The 18472-nt window shown below is 38.1% G+C and overlaps 1 protein-coding gene across 1 annotated transcript; it reads left to right on the top strand.

Annotated features, from left to right (window-relative positions):
* Nucleotides 1–9722: 9722 nt before the first annotated feature.
* LOC126959209 (olfactory receptor 11H4-like) lies at nucleotides 9723–10682 on the top strand. Its single transcript, XM_050798142.1, has one exon. It carries the CDS (start codon nucleotides 9723–9725, stop codon nucleotides 10680–10682), a length of 960 nt encoding a protein of 319 aa, XP_050654099.1.
* Nucleotides 10683–18472: the final 7790 nt, after the last annotated feature.

Genomic DNA, 18472 nt, shown 5'->3' with positions numbered 1-18472 from the left:
GCAACTGAAAACACCAAATTCTCTACCTTCTCAGTTCAGTGAAACTACTGCTTTCTCCTCAGGCTTTATTCCTCCTTTCTTCATACTCTCCCAGCCCAGTAAATGGTCAAATATCCTCAGGGAAAAACACGTGGCGAATGTGAAACTCACCTCCCTTTTCTTCCCTTCATCTTGGACTGTAGCCCATGAAGGCTTGCCTATGCCAATTGCTCCAAATGCCTTCAAATGGTTGTTTTATGTATTTTGTTCAGATTTTACTTTTGATAGAAATTACTTTGGGTTTAGTACAAGTTTTTCAGTCATGATCAGAAAGCTTTTTCTACTCTATCTAGATTCCATACATTCTCACTTCTTCCTTCACTTTCAGAAGATGATCATGTAGCATGTGTGTTCAAAAGCCCGCAAATCAGAGGGACAGGTGGATATAGAGGCTGGCATAAACACAAATCTGGGATGCACACCTGCTTTTCTTTTCATTGCAACCAGCAAAGAATCCCTGAGGACTCTTCACCTGCAAGAAGCAGGGGAAAGGTTACCTATGGTAAAATAAATGATAAAACCGGGACCACAGATTTAGGCCTTCTTTTAATGGAAGGCATCCAGCAATTGTAGGTCATGAAAATAGTTACCCAGAATTTGTATTAGAAGCTTGGGCTAGTTCTCCTTGAACTTTCCCCTAGGCCTGGAGTGAAAGTTCATGCTGTGATTGAAGTGTCTTCACTAACCCAAATACCTGTTTTTCAGGTTAAACAAATAGGAATTGGGAATCAGGGAGCAATTTGCTGAGGATAATGACTTTAACAATTCAAAAAAAAAAAGAAAAGTTCCTATTCACCACCCTTTTAACTAGCCCAAGTTCCCTTTTCTTTGAAAAGTAACCCTGAATTTCCCTTTAGGACTTCTCCCTTATTTGCCAGTCATATCACAATAAGTTTATTTCCTTAATATAAATGAAACTCTGTAAAATAGTAAGAGAACAGAACAGTATCCCAGTAAGAAAATGAGCAAAACGATATAAATGAATAACATCCAGAAAAAGATTCTTAAACATGGAAAGGGCACTAACTAATTCATAAAAAGGTAAAAGTAGAATAAGCCTATAAATATATCTCACACTTTATCTATTAAATTGACAAAGATCAAGAAGTTTGATAACACATTTTAAGTCTGAGGATTGTGAAATGGGTTCTCTCACACTTAGCTGGTGGGCATATAAGTTTTACAAACACTATATAGCGTGACAAGGCAACCTCTATCAAAATTTAGAAGGCACATACCCATTAAAACAGCAACCCAACTTTTAAGATGTTTAGCCTACAGATATTTTTACACACGTGGGAAATGTTTACTGCAGCATTGTTGTAATAGCAAAATATTGAGAAAAACATCAGTTCCCATTAATAGAAGACTAGTAAAATGAGCTATGGTGAGTTATACCATGGAATATTATGTCTTCAATTTATAAACTATGAAGCAGTTCCATATGCAATGATATACATGTCCAAGACATACTGTTAAATGAAAAAAGCAAAGTGAGTAGCAGAGCATATTGTAGTTGCCTTCCAGGGAAATGTGTATATTTCCTGAAAGAGCTCCAAGAAACTGATAACAACGGTTGTTTCAGGCGGGAAGAATTTGGTGTCTAAGGAGCAAGAGAGTAAAGGAGACTTTTTTTTCATAACTCCTTTTGTGCTTTCAAATTCTTTATCATGTGCCTGTATTATTTATTGCAAAAATAAATAATAAAACATATTTTGTCAAATTTTTTTATTTCCATAGGTTATTGGGGAACAGGTGGTGTTTGGTTATATGAGTAAGTTCTTTAGTTAAACAAAGAACAATTCTTTTTTTGTTTTTGAGACAGAGTTTCGCTCTTGTTGCCCAGGCTGGAGTGCAATGGCACCATCTCGGCTCACTGCAACCTCCGCCTCCCGTGTTCAAACGAGTCTCCTGTCTCAGCCTCCTGAGTAGCTGGGATTACAGACACCCGCCACTATGCCCAGCTAATTTTTGGTATTTTTAGTAGAGACGGGGTTTCACCACGTTGGCCAGGTTGGTCTCGAACTTCTGACCTCAGGTGATCCACCCACCTCGGCTTCCCAAAGTGCTGGGATTACAGGCCTGAGCCACTGCGCCCTGCCAACAAAGAACAATTTTCTAGGGGAACTTTCTGATCATTAGATTTGGAAAATCATTTTTTCCCACAATGCTAAGGTTCCTTAGGAGCCTGTTTATTGACAGAAATGTTGAAGCGGGGTCTTCAGAGCCCCTTAACATCATTTCACTCGGACAGTTTTGTACCTTAGAAAAAACCTGAGATACATCTTCCTCATCTTAGGGCTTGTACAAATATACTGTTATAAAACTTTAACGAGTTTATCACAGTTATATTTAGATATCATCTCCCTTATTTTTCAATTATTGATTTTTATTGCCCTTGTTCAGCACCTACAATGTACCAAACATTGAGCCAGAAAATAAATTTGAGACAAAGGTATATAAGACACATTTTCTTCCCTCATAGGATTCACAGTCTTGTGATAGAGAAAATTGGAAGGTTTTCTTTTTGTTAAGTAGCAAAAGTTCACTGAGAGGGGATGGCCTAATTACCATGGAAGCTCACGGGAAGCTGCATGTGTGTAAGTATGGAACTTGTGTGAAAGAGGCTGTAAGCACAGCATAGGCATTGTCTCTTTGCAAGTGCACCTCAGGTTACAGAATAGAAGTGCTTCTAGAAATTATCTTACACTATCATGTAATCAACCACGCTAGTGGTTACTGCTAAGGTCCCAGAGACAAAGCAAGTATGACTATAAAATATAACATAGGCTGGGCGTGGTGGCTCATGCCTATAATCCCAGCACTTTGGGAGGCCGAGGTGGTGGATCACCCAAGATCAGGAGTTTGTGCCTACCCTGGCCAACATGGTGAAACCCCGTCTCTACTAAAAATACAAAAAAAAAGTAGCCGGGCATGGCGGTATATGCCTGTAATCCCAGCTACTTGGGAGGCTGAGGCAGGAGAATCGCTTGAACCCAGGAGGTGGAGGTTCCAGTGAGCCGAAAGCGTGCCATTGTGCTCCAGCCTGGGCGACAAGAGTGAAACTTCATCTCAAAAAATAACAATAATAATAGTGATAAAATAAATTGAATACCAAAGAGAGATATTATTTAAAATGTTAAGTAAATATAGATTCTAGTAATGGAATGTTGAGTTGCTTTGATCTACCATCTTAGCCTCTCAAGTAGCTGGGACCACGGGCACATGTCACCATGCCCAGTTAATTTTTTTTTTTTTTAAGAAATTGGGTCTCTCTATGTTGCCCAGGCTGTAGGCTTTCTAAAGACTCTGCCATCCTCTTTCCTTATTTCATTTTATGAATAGAAACAACTCAAAATTTTTAAGTAAAATATTTTAATCCTCCAGCCTAGACCATATGTTGTTACAAAACAGCCTTAATCATTTTGAAAGATTAAAATCGTACCTATCTTTCTCAAATCACAATGGAATAAAACTGTAAATCAACAGCAAAAGAAAACTAAAATCTTCACAAATATGTGGATGTTCAGCAACACACTGTAAACCAAGCGATGAGTCAGAGAAGAAGTCACAAGGGAAATTATAAAGTATCTTGAGACAAATAAAAATGAAAACACAACATACCGAAATTTACAAGATGAAAAGAAAACAGTGCTGAGAGAAATTTATAGCTATAAAGGCTTACATTATAAAAGAAGAAAAATCTCCACTCAAAAACCTAACTTTATACCATAAGAAACTAGAAAAAGAAGAGCAAACTAAATTCAAAGCTAGCAAATGGTAGGAAATAATGAAGATTACAGCAGGGATAAATGAAGTAGAAAATATAAAGCAGTAGAGAAAATGAACAAAACCAAAAGTTTGCTATTCAAAAAGATAAACTAAGTGGGCAAGACTTTAGCTAGAATAAGAAAAAAAAGAAGACTCAACACAAATTAGAAATAAAGTGAGGACATTACAACTGATTTTCTAGAAATGAGGTTTTTATAACTTTTCCTAAGAACAAAAAGAAGTTATTTTGAATCCCACACAGACATCTCATCATCGCCTTTCAAAACATTCTTCTTGCCTTTGCTCTGGGGTCCAATTTGCCCTAAACTACATGAAAACTATGATGGAAGAAAGGATGCTATGCCAAGGACTCCTGAGGGAGTCATAAACCAGCCCAAGGGAAGACTGAAATCATCACATAATCTCCAAGATAAAACTTTAATCACACCCCTGAATCACAGTGACACTTACTTCTTCATTCACCTGCACCCTCTTTCTGAAATCTCTTCATGAGGTTCATATACCGCTGCTTTTGTGGCACTACTCTGCCACAAAAGTAATTCATATACAAAACTCACCTGTTGACCTTTCTCTGCTGGATGAGATAATTGGAAGGTCTGGGTGCCTGGAGGTGACTGAGGTCCTTGATGAAAATAACCACCCTGTCAATCAAGGCCCACAGCTCAAGGGCTGACCATAGGAGGAGTGTGCTTCTTTCCTCTGGCTATAACTATTGCCCAACAGAATTGCCTATAAACATTTCTTTTGAGCGCTTCAGGAAAGGAGAAAAGGGAGTTTCAACAGTTATCTTTATATATCCTAGGATTCTTTGGATCAGGCTCCAGGTTTTGAGTCCACATAAGGCAAACAGAGGTATCAATGAGAAGGCACAGGCTCGGTTTGTATTCCTAGGACTGTCCGCACATAGCTCTATCATGAAGGGTAAGTAACTTCTTTCCCTGTCTAGGATTCACTTGACTTTTTCTAAGACATCTACACATAGATGCTAGCTCCAGTGAAATGCCTTTATAATATGAGCATATTTTTGCAAAATTTTGTGAGTTTCTAGACATGTGATTTCATGCACAGCATCTCCAGTATAGTGTTATAATGAACTGTTGACACCTGTGCCCAGCTACCCAGCTCTTCCTCAGCTGAACACTTCCTTCAATGTTCTTGCCTAATTCTTTGCAAAGGAATGCCTCATTATTTGGAAATTTGATAAATTACATAATTTGGTATTAGAAGTCATGCTCAATAATTCACTTTCTACAATGCCCCTGATTAAATATAACTTATTCCCATTACTTTTATGCACATCCCAGGAAATGTAATGTCCTTCCTTTAATACTTTATCTTCTGCATTTTGAATTATTAACACTACTGTGCTTTTATATCTTTTTTCTTTATGTCAGACCAACCAGAATATACCAGAATATTGTGCCAGAATATACAAGAAGGTCGAAAAAATAAATCTGAGCAACTAAAAGGAACTGTCCATAGCTTCACTATGAGATATATGGGAATTGAGTGACTTTTTAATCTAGTCATTTAGGTTCACTTAAATTCATTGGATGGGCACAGTGGCTCACGCCTATAATCCCAGTACTTCAAGAGGCCAAGGGTTTGTAGAGAAAGGTTCTTATCATGTTCCGTAGGCTAGATACATGATGAGAACATGTCTCTACAAAACATTTAACAATTAACCTGGCATGGTGGTGTATGTCTATCGTCCCAGCTACTCAGAAGGTTAAGGCAGTAGGATCGCTTGAGCTTGGGAGGTCAAGGCTGCAATGAACTATGATCCCACCACTGCACTCCAGCATGGGTGAGAGAGTAAGGCCCTGTCTCAAAAATAAATAAATAAAAATTTAAAATGAATTTATTGTTTTTCATTTAGGTTTTTAAATGATTCTGCTAAAAAATTATCCTAGTTACTTTGTAATTATATTTATTGGTAGTATTATTATGAACACTAACAGCTATGAGTGTTGCAGGTCCTAATATATTCCAGGAACTGCACTAGGCACTACAACATGTACTAGGAAACTGTACTTCAACTATGTTTTCCCAAAAGCTCAGCAAAACAGAAGGTAACTTGCCTACAGGCACATAGTATGCTGTACAGTATTTGAACCCAAGTCAATCTGACTTTATCATTTATTTTCTTTTAAGTCACTTATATAACAGGATTACTTTGTTAAGTATTACTGGAGTGAGTCAGTCAGTTGTGAACCTAATCCAACTGTGGTATGTCACCACATAGACTGCTACAGTGAGTATTCTCTTCCTTCCTCACCAAACTATGTGCTTGCCTCCTAAAACTATGCTCCCAATTCTTCTTAAGGAGCAGCCCATTTTTCTTTCTAGTTCATATGTGTAGCTGCCGCATCCCACCACTGGACTATCCAACTTTATGTGGTAACATCCAGCATTTACAGTGATCTACCATGTGCACGAGACAGTGTTGAAAAACTTTGAGAAGGAAAATTGGCCGGGGTGGTGGTTCATGCCTGTAATCTCAGGACTTTGGGAGGCTGAGGTGGGTGGATCACTTGAGGTCAGGGGTTTTGAGACCAGCCTGGCCAACATGGCAAAACCTCATCTCTACTAAAAATACAGAACTAGCCAGGCGTAGTGGTACATTCCTGTAATTCCAGCTACTCAGAAGGCTGAGGCAGAAGAATTGCTTGAACCCAGGAGACAGAGTTTGCAGTAAACCAAGACTGCGCCACCGCACTACAGCCTGGGTGAGGGAGTGAGACTCTGTCTCAAAAAAAATATGTGTGTGGGTGTGTGGAGATATATATATATATATATATACTTTGAGAAGGAAAATCAACAGGATTTGGAGATTGACCGCATATGGGAGGTGATGGAATTAAAAGGTTCCTTCAGTGTTTCTCAAGTTTCTGGCTTTAGCAAATGCTAACTGGATTGGTGAATGAAGAGTGGAGCCATTCGCCAAGAAGCAAGTACAAAGTGGGAGCCCTTACAAAGAAAAAAAAAATGGAATAAAGATAATACTGAGCAAAATGGTGATGACATGTTTGAAAATATAAATGACTAGAGAGACCAATATTTAGAGTGGATGCTCACAAATGACAGGGTCATGAGGCAAGGTAGAATTAGTGGATCACAAGGTTTAAATGTGATTTTGCTAAATGTGACCAAACTGACATGTTACACAAGACTGCCCAGTGATGTACGGACTGAGGACTCAGTGATGGTGACGTTCATAAACTCAGATTAGCTTTTTCGGTGACAGGCTTGGCAAGTCTGAAAGTCACCCAACCATTAATTTATTCAACAAGTGCCTACTGTGTACCAGAAGCTGAGTTATCTGAGAAATGAAAGATAAATTAAACATCATTTGTGAATTATAGACATTTTCAGTCTGTAGGGTAACATGAAACCATATGATTTGGTCGTTATGGTGCACGCTGTAGTAGAAAAATATATAACATGCTATGTAAATATTAAACAGGAAATCTATCTTATATGTTACAGAGTTTTGTCTTGCTGACTTTAACATACGATAGGTATCAAAAGGATATCTAAAATCATCATCAAAATCTAAGACATCCGATATTGACAAGTGTAATTATTAATTTTTTAAATCTTGATAAGCTCAGGCTTTATGGGTCAAACGATACTGAGATATATGTCCAAGAGTATTCATCACAGTGGTGATTATAATAGAAAACATTGATAACAATCTAAATCTATCATTAGAGGGTTGATTGAATCTATAGACAAGAAGAACAATGAAGCCATTGAGTTGATGATTCAGAGCTCTATTTTTGACACGGAAAAAAGACAAATATATTAAGTTTAAAAACAAATTATAAAACAGTTAATTTTGAAAAATTCCATTTTAATTATAAAGAAGAGAAGAGCACACTCCTCCAAAGAGTTAAAATTTGTTTTCTCTGGGAGGTAGAATTTTTTTTATCATTTTCTATATCTTTTATGTTTATAATTATAAAAAACAATTACAGTATTTTGGTAAATTTTGAACAGTGTAGCATTGATAAATTTAAACAACAAGACATAAGCATTTTAGATCATTTGAAATGCATTGAAAAACTTAACGTTAATAAATATCCTCACATTTGGAGAAGGCTTATTGAATATTTTTTACATATATATTTTCTTTCATCACCAAATGAAAGAAAATATCATTTGTCTTCAGCAAGAATTTGCCATTAGCAACATTTAGAGCTATGTTTATTTATGTTTGACTTTTTAAATTAACAAATAAAAATTGTATATATTTATTATGTGTAACATGTTGTTTTGAAATATATATACATTGTATAATGGCTACCTCCAGCTAATGAACATATGCATTTTCTCATATATTTACCACTTTTTTGTGGTGAGAACATTTAAAATCTACTCTCTTAGCAATTTTCAAGAAAAAAATAATCATTAACTATAGTTATCCATGTTATACAATAGAGCTCTTGAACTTATTTCTTCTATCTAACTGAAGTTTTGTATCCTTTGACCAACATCTCCCCAACCTCCCAGTCCCTGTAACCGCCATTTTACTCTCTGCTGCTATAAATTCAACTTTTCTGGAGTCCACATATACATATAAGTGAAATCATGCAGTATTTGTCTTCCTGAGGCTGGCTTTTTTCACTTAGTACCATGTCCCTGGGTTCATCCATGTTGCCACAAATGACAGGATATCCTTCTTTTTTAAAATCTGAAGAGTATTCCATTGTGTGTATATGCCACACTTTCTTTACCTATTCATTCTGTTTGACTTTTGATCACTGACCTTCCAAACTTATCTAGATTCTGAGTTTCTTGTAGGTGGACAGTAGAGATTACAGTTGAGATGTTGAAACCTACAATCTATAACAAGAATGAATTCTTGTAGCAGAACAATATATTGTAACAAATTGTTTATTTTAATGAGAGATTTATGTTTAAATGATTCAAAACACTGCATTTGTTTACAGTAGTAGAAATTCTATTTACAGGGAAGTTTAAAAGTGTGAAGTAAACTCAAGGAACAATCTCAGGTAACTATTAATTCTCTACTCTCCAGAAAAATATTGCCATGATATTTTCTCTTGGATTCTATGCTTAGACTTAAAATTCACTAATACAGAGTGAATAATGGTCACTTATAGCTCTCAAGTATCTGAGAAGTATGTCAAGTATTTTCCACCTTGGGAAAGATGTCAGAAAAAGCAGTTATTTTACTCCTAATTCTTGGTTTAAAAATTAAGTCAAACTAACAGCTGTTCTATTAGAAATAATTAACTATGGGTGGGAAAAAGAAATACAAATGGCCACTTTGCTGGCTTTCATAGAGGATAATGGTTCTGAGCTTTCACAATTTCAAAGGGAAGGGAGATTTCTCAAAAATCACCCACTGATGAAAAATATCCAAATAATGTATATTCTATTGTTATAAGCCTAATTTTAAAGAAACTTGGGGCCAGGCACAATGGCTTACTCCTGTAGTCCCAGCACTTTGGGAGGCCGAGGTGGGTGGATCACCTGAGGTCAGGAGTTCGAGACAAGCTTGACCAACATGGAGAAACCGCATCTCTACTAAAAATACAAAAGTAGTCGGGCATGGTGGTGCATGCTTGTAATCCCACCTACTCGGGAGGCTGAGGCAGGAGAATCGCTTGAACCCAGGAGGCGGAGGTTGTGGTGAGCTGAGATCATGCCATTGCACTCCAGCATGGGCAGCAAGAGCGAAACTCCATCTCAAAAAAAAAAAAGAAAGAAATTTGGGATCATTAGCATTGTTGATTTGTAGCTTCTGAATAAAAGTTAGGAGTCAGTGGATGGGTTGTTGCAAACTAATTGCCAAATAGCCAACATATATAGCTAGCATAGATTCCCTACGAGTTTTTCAGAAAACAAAACTATTTGTATAAATGGTGTTTTCTGTCGTCTCTACAGCCCTGGAATTCATAAACAATTCAGAGACAAGCACTGTGACAGAATTTGTTCTCCTTGGCTTTCCTGGTTGTCAGGAGATGCAAAGTTTCCTCTTCTCACTGTTCTTTGTGATCTATGTATTTACCATAATAGGAAACGGGACCATTGTCTTTGCTGTGAGATTGGACAAACGGCTTCATACCCCAATGTATATTCTCCTAGGGAAGTTTGCTTTCCTTGAAATCTTGTACGTTACCTCCACTGTACCCAACATGCTAGTCAACTTCCTCTCAGAGAGAAAAACCATCTCTTTTGTTGGCTGTTTCCTCCAATTCTACTTTTTTACTTCCCTTGGTACAACAGAAGCATACTTCCTCTGCATCATGGCATATGATCGGTACCTTGCTATCTGCCGCCCATTGCACTACCCAACCATCATGACCCCACAACTCTGTTACATATTGATGTCTTTTTGCTGGGTGTTTGGATTCCTCAGTTACTCTGTCTCCACTGTGCAACTGTCTCAATTGCCTTTCTGTGGGCCCAACATCATCAATCACTTTTTGTGTGACATGGACCCATTGATGGCTCTGTCCTGTGCCCCAGCTCCTATCACTGAGATCGTCTTCTATATCCTGAGCTCCCTCATTATCATTCTCACTCTTCTGTACATCTGTGGCTCCTATATGCTTTTACTGATAGCTGTATTAAAAGTCCCTTTAGCAGCTGGCCGGCAGGCCTTTTCCACCTGCGGATCTCATCTGACAGTAGTGTGTTTATTCTTTGGGGCTCTATTGGCAATGTATGTGAGCCCCACAACTGATAATCCAGCTGCAATTCAGAAGATTATAACTTTGTTCTATTCTGTGGTGACCCCCTTCTTAAACCCCCTGATTTACAGCTTACGAAACAAGGAGATGAAGGCTGCATTGAAGAAAGTCCTGAGGATAGAATGAGAACAAGGTCATCTACCTGAGACCAAGCAAACCATTGTTCAGACATAAAACATTAACTAAGAAAGACCTGATTTTCTGATTCTACTCCAATACACACTTAAAAGAAGATATTTTCTCAGTGAGGTCTCTCATTGTTTTGTTTCTTAACTAACCTGGCAGAGCTAAATCATACTTGATTCATATTACATTCCAAATGAAACAATCATATTTTCAACATGGGTGACTCCAATAGATGATATTTGAGGGTATTTTATATGTCTTATTTCATACTGTATAGTTTTGATTATTGGAGATGGGGTGGAAGATAGAAGAGCAGTTATACTTAAGATATTTCCTAAGACTGTGCAATATTTTTAAAGTGAATAAAGAATCAAATTTAAATGCCTAATGAATACAGAACTAAAGGATTTAGTAACAGAACAATTTTCTTGCCCCCTTGGCTCTTGATGGTTGAGAGTCTTACAGGCAAGGGACAGACTGAAAGTTTAATGCTTATGTAAGCAGCATATGTTTTAGCATCACATAAAATAGTAAAATATTGGGAGGCCGAGACGGGTGGATCACGAGGTCAGGAGATCGAGACCATCCTGGCTAACACGGTGAAACCCCATCTCTACTAAAAAATACAAAAAACTAGCCGGGCGAGGTGGCGGGCGCCTGTAGTCCCAGCTACTTGGGAGGCTGAGGCAGGAGAATGGCGTAAACTGGGGAGGCGGAGCTTGCAGTGAGCTGAGATCTGGCCACTGCACTCCAGCCTGGGGGACAGAGCGAGACTCCGTCTCAAAAAAAAAAAAAATAGTAAAATAGTGGTCATTCTTTCATTCAACAAATATTAATTGAATACCTCTTATGTTCCAGGCACTAGATATATACTATGACCAAAAGAATCAAAACCACTATCCAACTGGCATTTACACTCTCGTAAGGGAGAGACAGACGATAAAAAAATAAGTAAAATATATAGCATATCAGAGAGTAATAAGTGCTATGCAAAAAGGGCAAAGAGGGCAGGAAATGTGGAAGAAAGAAAAGAGCTGCCATTGTTAAACAGGATGATCAGGGAGGCTACACTGAGAAGGCAACATTTAAGCAAATGCTTGAAGTAGATGAGGGAATGAGCCATGTAGACAGTGAGAGAAGAGCATTCCAAAGAGAGGGAAGCAAATTATCTTTAAGATCTGGAGGCAGGATTGTATCCAAGTAGCAGCAAGGAGGTTGGTTTGACTGGAGTAAAGAATTTAAGGTGGGGAACAGCGGCTCACGCCTGCAATCCCAGCACTTTGGGAGGCCGAGGAGGCTAGATCATGAGGTCAGGAATTTGAGACCAGCCTGGCCAATATGGTGCAACCTCGTCCCTACTAAAGATACAAAAATTAGCTGGGTGTGGTGGCATGAGCCTGTAATCCCAGCTACTCAGGCGGCTGAGGCAGAATGGTGTGAACCCAGGAGGTAGAGTTTGCAGTGAGCCGAGATAGCACCACCACACTCCAGCCTGGACGACAGAGCGGGACTCCATCTCAAAAAAAAAAAGAAAAAATTTAAGGGGAAGAGTATTAGAGATGAAGTCAGGGAGTGAACAGCGTTCCAAATTCTGTGGGACCTTGTAAACTATAGTAATAACTTTTTTAAAAATTATAAATTGACAAATTAGAGTTGTGTATATGTATGGGGAACAAAGCGATATTATGATTTATGAATATAATGCAGAAAAATTGAATCAGCTATCATATCCATAACCTCAAATATTTTCTGTAGTAAGAATATTTGAAATCTACGGCTGGGCACAGTGGTTCATGCCTGTAATCCCAGCACTTTAGGAGGTCAAGGCAGGCAGATTACCTGAGGCCAGAAGTTCAAGACTAGCCTGGCCAACATGGTGCAACCCCCTCCCTACTAAAAATACAAATATTAGTTGGGCATGGTGGTACGCACCTGTAATCCCAGCTACACAGGAAGCTGAGGCACAAGGATCAGTTGAACTTGGGAGGCAGAGGTTGCAGTGAGCCAAGATTGTGCCACTGTACTCCAGCCTGGGTGACAGAGTAAAACTGTGTCTCAAAAAAAAAAAAAAAAGAATATTTCAAATTTATTATCTTAGCAATTTAAAAATGTATAACACATTATCATTTACAATGTTTACCACCCTGGGCAATATATTGCCAAAAAAAAAAACCACAATTCCTCCTACCAGAGGTTTTGCACCCTTTGCCCATCATTGCCTCACCATTACCCACACCCCACTTCCCACAGCTTTTGGTAACCACCATTCTACTGTCCTGCTTCCTTGAGTTTTAAATTTGGGGATTCCACAAATAAGTGAGAACATGTGGTATATTTGTCTTTCTAGGCTTGCCCTATTTCACTTAGCGTAATGTCCTCCAGTTCCATCCATGTTGTCACAAATGACAAAATTCCCCTCTTTTTAAGGCTGAATTGTATTCCATTGGGTACATACACCACATCTTCTTTATCCATTTATCTATTGATGGACATTTAGGTTGATTCCGTAACTCAGCTATTGTGAATAAGGCTGCAAGGGACATAGGACAGCAGACATCTCTTTGACATATTGCTTTCAAATCTTTTAGGTAAATACCCAAACTGGGATTGCTGGATCATATAGTAATTCTATTTTAGTTTTCTGAGGAAGCTCCAGACAGTTTTTCATAATGACAGTACTAATTGACATTCTCACCAACTGTGTGCAAGGGCTCTCTTTTCTTCACATTCTCGTCAACACCTGTTATCTTTTGTCTTTTATTATAACAGTCATTCTGATAGCTGTGAGGTGAAATCTCATTGTGGTTTCACTTTGCATTTTCCTAGTTATTAGTGATGTTGAGCAATTTTCATATACCTGTTGGCCATTTGTATGTCTTTTTTTTTTTTTTTTTTTGAGAAATATCTATTCAGGGCCACTGCCAATTTTTTAATCTGATTATTTGTTTTCTTTCTATAGAGTTGCTTGAGTTCCTTATGGATTTGGATATTAACCCCTATCAGATGTATGGCCTCAAATACTTTCTCCCAGTCTGTAGTTATCTCTTCATTCTATCAATTGTTTCCTTTGCAGATTAGAGCTATACTGACATGATCCTATTTGTCTATTTTTGCTTTTGTTGTCTGTGTTTTGAGATCAAATCTATACAATCATTGCCCAAACCAATATTGGGTAGTGTTTCCCCTATGTTTCCTTCTCATTGCTTAGAGTTTCTGGTCTTATGTCTAAGTCTTTAATCCATTTTGAGTTGATTTTTGTATATAGAGTGAAATAAGGATCCAATTTCATTCTTATACATATGAATGTACAGTTTTCCCAATACCATTATTAAAGAGACTGTCCTCTTCCCAATGTGTATTTTTGACACCTTTGTCAGAAATCAATTGACTATGCATAGGTTCACTTCTGAGCTCTATTCTTTTCCATTGGTTGATGAGTCATTTTTTTACACTAATTTTAATTGACATGCTGTTTTAATTACTATTAGTTTGTAGTATAGTTTGAAATCAGTGTGATGCCTCAGCTTTGTTCTTTCTGTTCATAACTGCCTTGGCTATTTGAGGGATTTTGTGATTCCACATGGATTTTAGGGCTGTGTTTTCTATTTCTCTGAAGGCTGTCATTGGTATGACAGGAATTAATAGGGATTACATTGACTCTGGAAATCACATTGGGTAGTCTGGACATTTTAACAATATTAATGCTTTTAATTCATGAACACAAGATATATTTCTATTTATTTGTGTCTTCTTCAATTTATTTTATTCATGTTTTATATGTAATTTTGCATGAGATGAGAAGCATTTGGGAGGTTTTGAGCAGGGAAGTAACTTACTCTTATTTACATTATAAAAGAATTATCCCCCTGACTGTTTTGTTGGCAATACACTAGAAAGAGAAATGGGCATTTTAAAACTCTTCTTTCTAATTGTCAAATTTAGAAATTTTTTGTTTTTTATTTTTTTATTTTTTTCGAGACAGGGTCTCATTCTGACACCCAGGCTGGAACGCAGTGATGCAGTCACAGCTAACTACAGCCTCAACCTCCCCAGGCTCACATGATCCAACTCAGCTGTCCGAGTAACTGGGACTACAGGCATGTTCCTCCATGCCCAATAAATTTTTGTATTTCTTTTTTTTTTTTTTTTTTTTTGGGACAGAGCTTCACCATGTTGGCTAGGCTATTCTAGAACTCCTGGACTCAAGTGATCCTCCTGCCTCAGCTTCCCAAAGCCTGGGATTACAGATGCGCACCACTGCTCCCCACTCATTTCTTTTTAAAGGAATTTGTATCTGTAATCTATTTGAGGATATATATATGGGGAGGGGAAAAGAATCCTCTAGTTGCCCCAGAGGAATAGGAAGTCCTCTGGACCCTAAGAAATTCTAATTCTGGAGTAGTTCCATGACATTAATTAAGAGACAATGCTTCTGAGGCTCTTTAATGACACTTAATCATAATTATAATTATATAGACATTTATAAAACATTTTCAAGTCTATTATCTCATTTAATCTTCATATTAGCCCTATGAGTTACACACGGAGGATAAACATGGCTTTAATAATTGAGGAAATTAGAGCACACCAAGCTCTTACAGCTAATAAGTGAAAATATTCAAACTAAGACTCATACTTTCTATGTCATGATTTTCTTTATATTTTCTCACCACCTTCTGTTTAAGTTCAACTCTGTTCCTACCCAAGTGCTCCCTTTTTTTTAACCCAGGTCACCTCATTTCCTACAATGCCTGGATAATCTTCTCCACCATTTTCTGCCTATCCCAGACCTCTCTCAAAAGCTCCTCTAGATGTTTAATCTAGTAATGCTTTTCTAGATACCTAACTCTTAGCCTGACATACAAATCACTTGTAACTTAGTTCCATGGGCCAATTATCCCTTCAAATATCATTCTTAACCTTGTATCCCAAACATGTTTAATTAATTCCCAGTTCTACTGAAATCCCTCCCAAACTTAGAAGTGTTTTCAAACATCCCTAACCCAGACTCTAACATTTTATGATCATCCATAGTGGCTTTCAAGCTTCCACGTGCATTAGAAACACCTAGAGGGCAGGCACAGTGGCTCATACCTGTAATCCCAGCACTTTGGGAGGCTGAGGCAGGTAAATCACCCGAGGTCAGGAGTTGAAGACCAGCCTGGCCAATATGGTGAAACCCCATCTCTACTAAAAACACAAAAAAATTAGTCTGACATGGGGGCTCATGCCTGTAATCCCAGCTACTCAGGAGGCTGAGGGAGGAGAATCACTTGAACCTGAGAGGGTGGAAGTTGCAGTTAGCCGAGACCACACCATTACATACCAGCCAAGGCAACAAACTCCATTAAAAAAAAAAAAAAAAAAAGGAAGAAAGCAAAATAAAAGAAACACCTAGAAAGTTTGTTAAAACAGACAACTGGGCTCCACATTCCAAGTTTTTGGCTCACTAGATCTAGGTAAGTACGGAGAACATGTATTTCTAACAGGTCTCAAGTGATACTAATACTGCTGATACAGGGATTATATTTTCAAGGATCCACTCTACACTTAAACAGCCTTACTCTTAAGCTCAGTCATGTTCTCCATTTGAGCTCTTGCTATGTTTATATTAATCTCAGGTTCTCATCTCAGTTTGTTCTCTTTCACCTTATATCATTGAAAGAATTCATAACCATTTACAGTGCCAAACTTTCATTTTCACTAATATTGTATCATGTCAGTCAACAGAATTAGAATTACAAATCTGCCTTTACAGATAACTGAATTTTTCAAACACCTATATTCAAGCTATACTTAAAATTAATAAGGGAGATTTTTTTTTTGGGTGGGGGGCGATGGAGTCTTTGTCACCTGGCTGGAGTGCAGGGGCGCAATCTCAGCTCACTGTTAACTCCTCCTCCCGGGCTCAAGCAATTCTCCTGTCTCAGCCTCCCGAATAGCTGGGACTACAGGCATGCACTACCACACCAGGCTAATTTTTTGTATTTTAGTAGAGACGGGGTTTTACCATGTTGGCCAGGACGGTCTCGATCTCCTCACCTAGTGATTCACCTACTTCAGCCTCCCAAAGTGCTGGGATTACAGGCATGTGCCACCACGCCCGGCCAGGAGATTCCTTATCTTATGTTCATTATAACAAAATTAAGCAAACAATATATAGATTTTTAAAATTTTAAGTGTTTGCAGGTTAGGCACCAAGTATGAAGCAAGTCTAGTTCAAATTATATAACAAAGATTTGCTTCATATCTTTTTATTTGAGCCCAAAACAAATATGTAATCTCTGTAAAGTCTTGACCTTGTTGGCTCCTATCTGTGTACACTCAATGTTTAACCCAGAGTCTGACACATAGTAGGTGCATAGTTGATGTATAACTGACAAATGTTTGCTAATTATATGGAATTTTTTTAAAAGAATGAAGTTTATTTTGGAGAGAAAATCACACACGAATACACACAAATACATACACTCAGATACACACATGTACACCCACATTCTTTCTCTCTTCTCCTCCTCCATTAACCTCCCACCCCCCATCCCCAGGTAGATCAGTTCCTTAGAAGGAGGATATCTCCACAAAGGGGAAGGTATTTATGGTATCTCTTGGATAGTTATCCTGACTTCTGTGTCTCACTAGTCAAACCACTGGGCAAAACATAAATTATACACAGATATAGATGGAATTCTATACATGCTCACAGACAAAGGAAGTAGGTGCCTGCCAGTGAACACTGGGGAACTATGATCCTATTCAGAAGAGACTTGTAAACTCTTAATAATTGCTGATGTGAAAAACACATTTCATTTGGTTCGGAATACTAAAGGAAGCAAGTTTCTGGAACCACACATAACACTCTCCAACCATGACTCAGCTTGTTGGTTGCGTAAAGGACGAGATTCCTGTGACTGGAGTTTGTCTCACATCTTCCTCTTGGAGCCAAATATGCCATTAGGTATGTAAGGAAAGCCTCTCTGCAGCAGTACCCCACCATTCCCGTGCTTTCAGCGCTGCCAGATGCTAAGAATATATGGTTCTTCTGCAAATTTGTGAATTCTTTGTTCCTTTGTTCTTTGCAGGAACATTGGCCCCTCACTTCTCTTCTTCCAACATACTCCTATGAATGCCCGGGTGATATATTCACATTAAGGGCTCACTCAAGTATCTCAGAGTTCCCACTATACAACTCAGTTAGGGTCAATAATGGTCAAAAGTCTTGCTTATTTGGGGCGACCATTAAATTCCCTTAGAATGTATCCTGAGTCTTACACCTCTTTGTAAATTAGATAGTGACGTTTTTATTGACAGACTGTTCTTCAGCTGCAGTAATTAAAGCAAGCTGTTATTTTTTTCAGAGTTGTTGGCAAGTGACAAGTGGCAAGTGAAAACCTCTCGAGAAAGAAGTAGAACAGCAGACTCTCCTTTCCTTTGGATTTACCTACAGATTAACTTTTAAAACGTAAATACTTAAGAGAAGAGCCCCAGCACTTATAATTCTAAAAGTGCTCTTCCGTGGGCAAGTGTCTTAAATTCCCAGCAAGTGGATGGGACTGGAGGAGGATGTGACTCCCTTGTCAGTTCACATAGAATGCATTGCCCAAGCGCTTTGTTCCTCCTCTCCAATTGTCCATGTGTACTCTCACTTGAGGTGAATAGAAAGACAAAAGAGGTGAATTTGAGCTACAAATGAATGTACTTTGGTGATGGAGGCAGTAGAAATGAATTCAGTGAGATTTTTTAATTATCTGTGAAATTTATTTATCCATCTTTCTCTGACCCTGTATTCCATA

Source organism: Macaca thibetana, chromosome 7 (assembly GCF_024542745.1).
Source record: "Macaca thibetana thibetana isolate TM-01 chromosome 7, ASM2454274v1, whole genome shotgun sequence".
In the NCBI taxonomy this organism is placed as follows: domain Eukaryota; kingdom Metazoa; phylum Chordata; class Mammalia; order Primates; family Cercopithecidae; genus Macaca; species Macaca thibetana.
This window is presented reverse-complemented; position numbering and strand designations above follow the sequence as displayed.